Genomic DNA, 12328 nt, shown 5'->3' with positions numbered 1-12328 from the left:
CAAATGGATGCAAAAGGTATTCGTTTCGCTGCAATTGCGTCGAAACGATACTGAAATTGAGGAAATATCATTTTGTCGGTCGTATTTTCGCAGTTTCGTTATTTTTCGTTCAGATTTGATTGCTTTCATTTGTCGTTACGAGTCGGTGTTGAGGTGACAAGCAAACCCGATCAGTACGTACGCGCATTGTCACGATACGTGGAGCCCTTTAGAAACATTACACACGCGTGTAGGTGAAATCGATCGCAACTGTCCGTTCCCGTGCTTTTCACAAGGACAAGCAGAATTCCAGGAACGTCCGATCCTCGTCGTCGGACAACGGAACGAACTCGTCGATCAATCGGCACACTAATGGTGGAATTTGGGCACACCACTCGATGCACTCCGTGCAAATTGTATTTGAAGGTACGTCAAGCAGAACTCAGGATCGCGTTTGCCAAATTCTACATTGCCTTTTGATTGCACACTGGACGGTTGGAAATGACGCACGCATGGATCGTCTGTTCTTTCTCTCCCCCATCTTGTGCAAAAAGTATTTGCACGAGAAAATAAAAAAGAATCGTGACAACGGTGATCGGAATTCGAATCGTTCCATCGCGGTTAGATTGTTTTAACAATTGAGTTATCCCTGGTCGACCTTCTTTATCCTTTGTCTTAAGTGCTCACTCTGGCCCAACACTTTTAAAACATTGATTTTTTTAATTTTCTTCTATTATAAATCACGATTTTAGAGTAACCGTTAGCAAAAGAATGTCAATATCTTAATTTTTTAATTCAGATTACTCCAAAAACGGTAAGTCTTTTTAGAAATATATATATATGTATGTAAGTCCTATTGTTTTGATTAATTTTAGTGGAAATATTATAGTTTCAACTGCGTCTCCGAAATACTAGTTTTCGACTGGCTAACTCTAGAAATGACTAAACGGGTTAGTACCAATACAAAAATCGCTCGGTTAATACAAGTTTAAGCTGACTAGTTTAAGCCAGTATTAGCGAAACATCCTCGCCACTGAAATCAGTTCTCGGTGAAAACTAGTTTCAACTGGGGAAAACTAATAATATCCTCAATGATCGTATAGCCGTAATTATTAAAAGATATGAATTTTTAAACAAAAGACGATCCGTGCTGGTGTATGTATAATTCGGATTACGGATCAGTAACACACAGGATGCCATTCATGATTTTCTAACCAACAGCGAACGTATTAAATTTTCAAATGACACACCACAACCTACGGTGAACGTTGCCGCGAATACTTTAGTACAGCAACCTAGACGATTCTATTGTAGTACTCTAAACGATAAATTTTCGTTAGAAATTATTTGATTTCACTCGATAATAATTTTGAAACTAACTCTCGTCGTTAGAACATAGATTAAAATTATCAAGCTGTTGGAATAGGTCATTTCCATTTTATCGTTTCAGTGAGATGTCCAATCGTAATCTCATAATCGTTTTAATAAAGTCATTTATACTGTTATGAAAATTTTAGCGACCCTCTCTATACCAATGTAAGGATAATTTGATGTAATAAAACTCTTCCACGCGAATAGAGTCAGTTTCCATTTTATTGTCCTTTTATGCATATTTGGATTAAAAGTGATAAACCAAGTCGTCGAGGTTTTATCGATTATTCAGGACACTTTCGGCCCGATGGTTTACTAGTTCGTCTCAATGACATTTTTTGTTTTAAATCAAAATAGATTATAAATTATAAATTATAGGTCATAACTCCGGGAATCGCTTAGCTTCTCCCGCGTGGAGGGTTTAAGGCGAATAAAAGAACAGTAAAATGGAAACAGACTGTGTTCGAATTAAAGTGTTTTATTATCTGCAAATCTGTGAGCACACCTTGCTTAAATCAATAAGGGTATCGCTAAAATTGTTCCAGAGTTACGAACGATACCATTAGAACGATTATGAGATCTACCGATTTTGATTGTAGACCTCATTGAAACAATATAACGTGAGAACGATCTCGAGAGACCTCGAGTATGGAAAGCGATCGATTTGGCGTGGAATAGCCCTTGGCTAAATCCATGAACCGCAAATGTATTTGTAATATTGTTCATTGAACGCAAAGTACATAGAATTCAAGGTAGAATATATCATTTTTATAAAGTCACTCTGAGGTTTTCAATCAACAGTTGTCTTTAATTTCTGTAAACTCGTCTAATTCTATGCTGATGCATATAGCACTCGTTAGCTAGGTTAGAACCATTTTCACCTCGTTAGATCTGTTCCAACTATTTACATTTCTTTTCGACGGTTGAACAAATTTTCGTTCGTCTAATGTACACGCGTTGTAAGTTTACTGTTTGACTCGACGATTCTATGAACGAACCGTGAAGTCATCAGAAAATATAATTACGCGAATAACTCTAACATTATCACACACATTACCAAACCAGTCAAAATGACCCATTCGTAATTTCTAATAAAATTTGTAAAAAATTTACTCGACTGAATTTTTGAAAATTTATCGTAATTTTCTATAAGAGCATATATAAACCACTTATTTCCATTGCATTATATATTTCTTCGCGTATCTATCGTTTCAATTTCTTTGGTACAAATAAACACACTATAATTGTCGGTAGTTCTAATGTTAAGGATGAAACTTGTCTGCATTCTGTATCGCGATACTGTTGTTTAACATTTTACGTCAGGAAAGGATGTTGTTTAAAGTAGTGGCACGAATGGAAACTGGAGCAGAAAGAAGAATTATCGTGATACTACCGTATTACTTTGCAAGATGAGTGCAGTATATATTATGCCAAGAATTAATTGCAAGAGATTAAACACGAGTTGTACGGCTTTCTTCTGTACTGTTTCGTACAATTGACTTCGATTTAATTCGTCGTAAAGCGTGATACTTGGTTTTAATTTAAAAATAAACTGAAATCTAATTTATGATGTTGTTAATTGCAAAACATTTTATTTATATTATTATCTTGTAATTATAATTAGATTTATCGTATTCAAGAGTCATAATCCTATAACAATTAGATATAGTCTTCGTAAATTATTAGGTTACAATTTCCATATTTTTGAATATGAAATGTTCATGAATAACAGGTGCCTTTGAAGTTAAAGACAACAGAAAATACAAATTTTAATATTTCACAATTGTAAAGTAATTAAATTTCGAAATATTCCCCGCGTGGATTTTCCAATGTTTCATGTTTTCAAAGTTCCGTAGGTTTAATTTCATTCATTTGATATACTATACGTACGCGTATATTTTATCGTTACCTTTAATCCTGACACAAAAGTTTATCTTTTTTTTTTTTTGGTTTATTTTCAGGTTTGCCAGCGGCGTTCCGTCATTTTGCTTTCATACATTCGATCAGAATTTATTGCTGTGTGTCGAAGGACATAATACCGAAAGCATATAGAATTATTTTTGTCAGCCATTGAGATACGTATTCCCGTTTTCGAAGTAACATTTTCATTGCAGATTCTAGACGAATCGATTAACTTTAATAATTTTAGTTTATAGATAAATATTCCAACGCATACGAAACTTAATTTCGCGATCTTCGGAACTTTCTCAATGATTTTTAACTTCGAATAAAATACGTGAAACGACAGTACGTGTGAAATGGAAGCGGCGAAGGAAGAAAAATAGAAATCGTAATAAAAATAATGGACTCACTCTTTCGCCCCGTTCGGCGTATAATACAAATTCAAATCCTGGAATATCACTTGGACCCGTTCCTTTCCTCGTCCTTGGAAGTCATATGTACAGCGCGTCCTGGATGGATAAGGATTTGGATATCCTGGCGACGTGACCACTCCCGTTTTCGTCGAGTCGCTGTTGAAAACCATGTCGCACAATGACGCTGCAAGAAAAGAATAAAAAAAAAGTACAGTGGTGACAATAAAGTGGCGCATTCGCACAATAAATAGAAAAAGCAACGTTTTACAGGGATAATTAATTAACGCCCGAACGGTGAAAAAACGGTGGCCAATTAAATTGCAGCAGACGTCCACCCTCGTTAGCACACGCACATTTTGAGACAGTGACAAGTCGTTTCGATTCTTCCGGGTTTTGAACACGACCACGCGCGATTCTGTTCGAAATAATTTTGAAATATTCGGGCAAGTTAAAAAATTGAAATAATTATAATTCGTCGACGTTAAAGTACGTTCGGTTAAAACGAAAATAGATTTGAATAAATCCTAGCAAGTTTCATTCTCCATTGAATGCGAAAGGGATATCAAATAAAAATAGATCGAGCACAGCTATGTTTACCTTGAATCATTTTAGTTTCTATAATTTTGCCTATTTTTTAAATTTCAATGACATAGTACATGAATTCAGCAACGTATATTTATTGAATTTGTAGAGTGAATGACTTTATATAGTCGACTTTGTTAACATCTCTTTAAGTTTATTACTTTGAATAAATTTTGAATATTGATAGAATTTTAATAATTGAAGAATTGGTATTCTAATTGACCTGTATGCTTCGCTTTTTATTAAATAGTGAAGTGTTATATCCCATGAAAATCGATCCTAATAGATCGAAAATGGTCTAAGGATAGCAATTGTACAAGGATACTAGCGAATCATAAATACTGATATTTTTTCGATTGTTTTGAATGTGGAAATCTATCTTGCAATAGGCAAACGAATTGATTATCCTATGGAATTCAAGTGCTGCGCGTGCTTTGGGCGTTGATGCTGTGTAATTATTGCTGGCTGCAGATGATCACAAGTGAGGATCAGGTTAAGACCACTAGGGCTAAGTTTGGTAATACAACTCTGAGTATTTCGGACGTCCAACATCGATATATTCCAGCAAATCCAGTTTCTATCATCGTATTCATAATCCTGATGGAGTCTCTGATTGCGAGTCTAGTACTGATAATCACGGTAACCAGGACAAGCAGCCATTGACTGTCCATCCACGAATTCTGAGGTAAACCTAATCCAAATAAACCTGCAATTTACATGTCTCTATCTATGTATATCCAAATACCGTGACTCCTTTGGTTGCGTTTCCAATACCTTCCGAATAGGGTTGAACTCTTTTCCAATATCGTATCGAAGATCACACCGAACGAATGAAAATTACGCGTGTGCTACTATTTTATACAAATAGAACACGTTCTATTCTGCTAAGTTTTATTAAAATCAGAGATTAACATCTGGGTATAGTGCTTCGTAAAATTGCTTTCAGTTGGTTAAATGGTACTGTGTCAAATTAAAAATTGTTTCACAGGGGTTACATTATCAAAGAAATTAAGGGCAATTAGTTGATACCTTTCGAATGAAATTCATAGAATTAGAATTTTTACCAAATAATCACCCAGACAAATATTCAGTTTATTTTTTGGACCGTGAACCCGACTAAAGCTATACAAATGTGAAGCTCAAGGTTATATCCGTACGAATTTCCGCGTCCAACCTCACTGTCAGCGAACAAACTTACAAACTGCCAGCAGTTGCGCGTCTCCGGTCGAAAGTTTCTCAAACGTTATTCGCGAGACCGCCGTCGGTAGACAGCCATGAATTATCGAGCGCGACTTTAAACAGTCGATACGCCGTTAATTACGGAATACAAAGGGTATTAATTTATTGTTAGCCCGGTTCATCGGGCTGTTTGCGTAATTGGTTTGTTATCACGCGACGCGTGAAACGGAGACGTTTCAAAGGCAGGTGCGCGATACGCGAAGTCGACCGTGTCGCCAGCCAACGTAAAGTTTCAAACTCGTTTGTATTTAATAACGCGAACGTAGTCAGGCTTCACGAATATCTGTATTCCAGGGCTCAAAGCGATGCTCGATGTGCGGGATGTTCCTTAAAATTGGTATTAGCCAACAGAAAGTGATCGTTCAAAGATACTAAAATGTGAAATAAAATTATTCGTGGCTTTGTTTTCGTAAAAATTTATTAACTGTCAATTGAAATTCTTGAAGACCTAAAGATTCAAAATATCATACATAGATTAATTTTGCCAGTTTCGTACGAATACATTCTTGAGATATAAAGTAAAACAGAGGCCAACGTACATATTGTTATATTTATTTAGTTTATTTATTACTAATCAATTTTTCACAGTAATCTTGCATCCTGTTTCAAAGGTTATTTGAAGATTCTTTCGTGGATCCCAATGAATACAAAATATTATACAAAGATTAATTTTGTCAGTTTCGTGTGTATACATTTGTTTCCATAGCCTCCCTACCTTAATATATCCTTTTTTATCAGCTTGTTTGTTATTGCATTGATGCGCTGTCGCAGAGATGGAGCACGCTTGCAAATCAGCAGGAGAAAAATCGCACTTTTAAAGAAACCGTCGCGAGGAGGTTCTTTAATGCTTGAAAGCCGAGAGATACGATATGACAAGGATTTACTGCATGGAAACTGAAAAGGTGAAGCGATACAGACGATAGCTCATGAATGTTGCATGAGTGTTTGGATTACAGTACTACGAGCATACATGTATCTTGATATCGTGTTCAAGATTATTAGCATATCGAAAATATTGTTTGTATTCGTGTGCCCCTGTTTAAACCAACTCCGACCGCTTTTTCTTCCCTGGGAAAGGTATCACTCGTGACACTTTGAATAATGACGTTAGCAGCGTGCGTCGAAGAAATCTTCGACTTTGAACGAGCATTCGCGACGCACGAGAACATGGATTTTCACGATAACAGGACCAGCATCGATGATTTATAACGTAAAAGTTACCTCGTACGATCCATTCGTGTCAGTTTGGAAAATTATTGTGAATCGAATTCGACTAAAATGTACTTGGAACGTGTTCGTAAAACTCGAAAAATAATTTGATATTTAGTACTGAATAGCAACGAATTTTTATTCTAAAACCATAAATCTACATAAGATTGTACAGAGTACGAAGATCGCGGTTTCACGATACTCGAACGAGAGCATACAAATTTTTCAAACGAAATAGGAAAGTGGGTATATCCATGGTACCCTTGGTATATCCAGGTATCGACACAAGGGTTGAATTTTCCTGTGGATTTCAAGCATTTCAAAGGTTCCGCGAATTCTTTTGGCCGATTTCCACGCAGATAGAGGACTACGTAAGACAAAACCACGCGATACAATCGTCTCGTGTCCGCGATTACTTTACCAGAGAAACCAGGTGCCTCCGTATAAAATTGCGGCGAACGTCAAAGCCCGACGAATCCGTCTTAATTGAATAAACGTTTTTGCCCGGGGAATAGTACGATTCGCGAATTTCAGTTTACCTTTCGGGTTTTGTGTAGTTTCTGTCCGACGATATGAAAAATCGTACCGAAATTAACGCGCACTTCTCTTTCACTTAACGTGAAAGAGCCCCCGCCGGTTATAATTCATGGTAATTTGAGTTGACCCATTTCGCAGCCAGTTTCAACGGCCATCTAATACAGGGCTTGGCCAGAAACGCGACGCTCTCGCGGGTCGAAAAAAGGTGAATTTAAACAACAAGACCTGTTTACCGTGCATTCATTATTTAAGTCTTCGGCAGCCGCGGCTTATCGACTTCTGAATCTCGTTTATACGGGAAATCAAATAACGGAAACGAGGAAAGAGGCGCGCGATAGGAGCGGATAAACGTTTTAATTTGCATTCATGAGCCGTCCTCTCAAAATTCTTAGAACCACCAAGTATTCCGAGTACGTCCCCGGTTATATCCAAGGGACGAATTCACTTATGACGATCGACGCATCTTCTTCCGTGCATTGACCGGGGTTGGGGTCCACCCTAGTAAGTATTCGCCAAGTAGTCAAATCGAACGGAAATTTCGATGGAATATAAAGAAATATTTACTTTCTATTCGTGAGCTTACAGTCGCTATTTAAATTTGTCTAAATTCCAGTTATTCTCTGGATTAAACAGCGTGCATGGTGCGTATCGATCTTTATAAGATAACGAAATAAAGTTTTGTTACGTTTCACTTTGTAAATTTGCGCCTGGGCACGAACAATAAGAAGGTGTGCTCTAAATTCCAGTACTCAGCAGCGCGTTTCAAGGGGAACAAAATCGATTTCGGATACTTGGGTAATGCACCTTGTAAGCATAATTTTGTGATAATTCCGGTGCTGCTGTTTGCTTAATTAAGAAAACGACCGTCTAACGCTGCACAATATAATTAGAACGTCTCCTCGGTAAAGTTAGTTTCTTGGTGTACAAAAATAAATTTCATCTTGCTTTATGGAAACGCTGTCGATGATACTTCTATAAAATATTGTCAATTTCTTCTCTTTTGTAATCTTGGTTTTATAGCGATCGAACTCAATCAACGCAGGTGCCCAATCTTCTAGAAACTGTTGACGATCGATAACTTCTGATTTTAGCCTGAGCGTCGGGGATATTTATTCAAACATCTAATATGTATTTAATCCTTCATTAATTTTAATTCAATATACGATATTGTCAATTGAAAGGATCAATTGTTAATTTATCAAATTGTTACCTAAATCTTATTTCTCTCCAACGAACAATAAAAATAAAAATGTTAACAGTATAGAATCAATTTCCACGATACATTAAAATCCCGATCGAATAACTTTCCCGAACGCAAGAAAAAATATTCCTTAATAATTTCCCGTCCAAAAGGGGGTCGCGAACAAAGCGAAGCAAAGATCGTCGAAAACTGTACGTTACCAACTTTATCACCGATCGAAATTAATTTCGCGTCCCGTGTAATTGAATCTTTCCGCAAAATGTAAAACGCAATTAAAACTTCGTTTAATGAAGTTTTAATACGAGCGCAACATTCGCCCCCCCTCCTCGACAATGTTGGCTTTCGATCCTCCTTCCCGCGAAGCTCGATCGCGCTTTACCCGCCCATTTTAAATCCAAAGACGCGTGAAAATCAGTTTACGGTCGGTTTCGTTCCGCGCCTCCGCAACTATCGCCGCTGTCGTTCGCCTAACCCGCCTATTTACTTGGCGCGTTAAAAAGAAACTTTCCGCGGCGCGTTAATTCCGTTACGTCAAGCGAATTCGAGCGTGTAATTTCCGAAAACTCTTGTCCGACCTGGCTAATTGCACGTCCGCGTAACGCGTCGCGAGTAGGAGGGTTCGGGTACGCGCGGAATAGTTTTGAGCTCGTTTCCTCGTGCAACTGCTATTGCTATACAGGCAATCTGTCGTCTGGCCAGCGGTCAACGCGTGAAAATGTTCGAGCCACTGTGCAAGGGTGGTAGGTGCGACCGTTGACAATACCCCGACTTACCACAATTGCGGATTTCCTAATTAAACAGCGCATTTAACTGAGGACAACCGAGTCAGCAGGCGCCGCGGGTCTGGCGGTATCAATAATTTACCGACGAACTTTGGCGAAATTATTTCGACCGCCATTTGCTGGTCGCGTCTTGCCCGCGACTGCCCTCATAACTCCGTGGATTCTAGCTAACCCCGTTCCTTCAACGACACCCCCTCGATCCACCCGACGGCGTCGTTCGTGGAAAATCCGCACGACGCGACGAAATATCCGCGCAAATATCCTGTTCCGTTTCGGTAATGCGACTTCATATTTTCTAGCGGATTTCTACATTATTCACGCACGAATATTTCACTCCGCGGTCGGTTGTACCTTCGTCAGTTACGAAAGGTCTATAGACTCGACCTGGAAAATTCACCATACCTTGTATCCGAGCTTCTTGCGCTCGTTTCCGGTCCCGCGAGCTTTTTAACAGGATATCGCTGGTCCTTCCCGCTGTTGACGAGTATTTGACAATGCGGTTGTATTAATATTGGGAAATACTATTACGATAGGTACTTGCTTGGAATTTCAAACATTGTTGCACGACTCTTTTAACACGCTTTCGTTATTCCTTAACGAATATTAATATACAGGGTCACCCCTGGGAAAAATTTTAATGAGAGATTCTAGAGGCTAAAATAAGACGAAAATCAAGAATACCTATTTGTTGATGGAAGCTTCGTTAAAAAGTTATTAACAATTAAATTCAAAAATTTCGTCCGACCGTTCACGGACTGTTACTACTGAATTTTCGTAATTCATTTTCTCCGAAACAAAGCCTCGATTGAAAAAATTTTATTCTACATTTTCGATTCATTTTTCCACGTTGAAACACCGCATTCCTGTTTGTAATACGACTAGTGAGAAATTAATTATTCCAACCCCCAAGGTTTGGCCCCTCAACCACTTCAAACAATTTTAAATTGAGATTTATTTTTTTCCTGCGCGATGATAGATGACTTACGTCCAAATTACGCTGATAAATAGAACAAGATAAGTGTTCTAAACGGAAAGTTAATTCAATCTTGCGAAATATGATAATTTGCTTCTGTAGATTATGTTATATGCAAATACAGAATCTATATAGTCTATTCATACTAAATCTACTCAAAAACAGATATTGTACCAGAAATCGTATACAAACAACTCTGTTTACTATAAAATAATTCCAAATATCTATTTAACGAGTTAATTTAATCATATTAGGATTCTAAATGTCTCAGAATTATTTTACTTTAAGCAATTATAATTCAGTTTTTAGTTAGAAATATTTATTTGTCGTTACTGCATTGATTTCAGACCATAACTTTTCGCTTCACGACATCGATGCACCCATGGACCTTCCCCCTTTAACATATTTTAAGGCCATCGAAATCAGCGAGAACGTTGCTAATAAAATAATTACTATCAAACAGGTGTTGCAAGCGCTAAAATTAATGTTTTGAATTAGTTTAGGTCTGAAGTTTAGCTCTTAGGTGGAATATAATTTTTTACACAATGTTTTGTGGTTGAGAAAATCCAATTTAAAGATTTTACATCGAGGCATAACTTGACAGAAGTTATCATTTAAAATAATCTGTATATTTATAGCTAACACAATAAGCATCTTGATACCAACAAAAATAGAACGTATTTCGTGTTTCGCAGTGTGGTTTGTATCGGTTTCACGCAAAAGTATAAAGCACACTTTCATGTGGGTGCAAACTGAATTACTGTGCTTTGGAAACTGTAAATAGCCGACAATAATACACAAAGAACATAATCAAGCTTTCCAACGGTACTTCAATCGTTCTTTTTTTCTGTCTCGTTTCGAGTTCATAAACATTGTTTATTCCTTCCAATTTGCAAGTTTTAATTAACTGCACTTCATTATTCTCTAATTTATCAAAGACCTGGATTGCCCCAGTGTTTGCTCAATAAACGTTGTGAAATTTCTCATTTAAAGAGAATCTAGTTAAATAAGTAATATAAAATATAGTAAGAAGATACGTGGCTTTGTGCAATACAGTTTCATAATCACCTCTTCTGTTTGACGGAATTGGAATTTGTTATTCCAACCTAAACGAAGTACATATTGTGTATGCAAGGAGAATCTTTTTGATATGTTATAAATTCAAACATAGTAAGAAGAACGTTTGAAAAAATTTACAATAGTAGTCTAACAATACAACGAATATATACACAGCTATATGTTCTTGATAACGTAAAATACACTCCTACTCTTATACATTCTTCATAACTAGCAACACATACCATAAATTACATAAAACATCTAACAAGAATTTGTATTCATCATACACAATAATTAACAAACTATTATTATTATTAAAACTTACGAATATTTTATTCCTATCAAAACGATGATCATCGATGTATCGACGACCACATAATTTTACATCATCTTAGTTTACTGAAAACCGAGGAAATTTAATAATAATTTTATACGGTCCAATATGTTGGGCGCTTTATCTTGCGGTTTAAGGTGCTATATGTATAAATTCCGTATAGCACACCAATGAAGCTTCTGTAGGGCTTGTTTCAGTGTATCTCACGAATCCCCATTTTACGGTCTCTTGACTTAAACCGATTAACCACTGAACTCTCCGTATAATAGTATCTCATTTCATAAACGTTGTTAAGCGCGCTTCAAACTGCTTCTCCTTCCCTTTTGTTTACCCTGACAAACGGGATTACGGGCGGAGAGAGTTGGCGCGTATGGAGAAAAAGATGAAAAAAAAAAAAATACACCAGCTTGCGGCAGGAGTGAAAGATTATCGCCCAACCTTCTAATACGTCGATGAGCAGCTTGTTGGCCGCTAGTAGCCGCGTTAATTGACCTTTGATAAGCGAACTTTAAACGGGTATTAACCATCCCCACACCGAGTGTTAATATCATTGCACGCTATCGTACTTCAATCCCGTTACGAAACGAGGTTTTGCCTTTTTTTCCGACGCACGCGATATACCCTGGACGAGTAAACATTGATGTTGAGTTTTTAATGAGTTTGTTAATCTATACGCCGTGTAATTCCTCGATCGTAAACGCGCAGGCGTGACGAGAAAACGAATGGAAAGAGTTCTGACCGGCGAAA

The 12328-nt window shown here is 37.3% G+C and overlaps 1 protein-coding gene across 2 annotated transcripts in view; it reads right to left on the bottom strand.

Annotated features, from left to right (window-relative positions):
* Positions 1-12328, bottom strand: part of LOC122403565 (suppressor of lurcher protein 1-like) — a 240218-nt gene that overhangs the window by 60818 nt on the left and 167072 nt on the right. Inside the window, exons 1-2 of one of the 2 annotated variants that reach the window (XM_043407158.1) lie at positions 5323-5437; positions 3663-3849 (exon numbers count right to left, since the gene is read on the bottom strand). In XM_043407158.1, coding sequence (XP_043263093.1) covers positions 3663-3835 — 173 coding nt within the window. In that variant the 5' untranslated portion in view covers positions 3836-3849; positions 5323-5437. Of the gene's footprint in view, positions 1-3662; positions 3850-5322; positions 5438-12328 lie in introns of those variants that run through there. The other variant, XM_043407157.1, reaches the window with a different exon arrangement.

Source organism: Colletes gigas, unplaced genomic scaffold (genome assembly GCF_013123115.1).
Source record: "Colletes gigas isolate AHSC1104 unplaced genomic scaffold, ASM1312311v1 Colletes_gigas_Sc00061, whole genome shotgun sequence".
Classification (NCBI taxonomy): Eukaryota; Metazoa; Arthropoda; class Insecta; order Hymenoptera; family Colletidae; genus Colletes; species Colletes gigas.
This window is presented reverse-complemented; position numbering and strand designations above follow the sequence as displayed.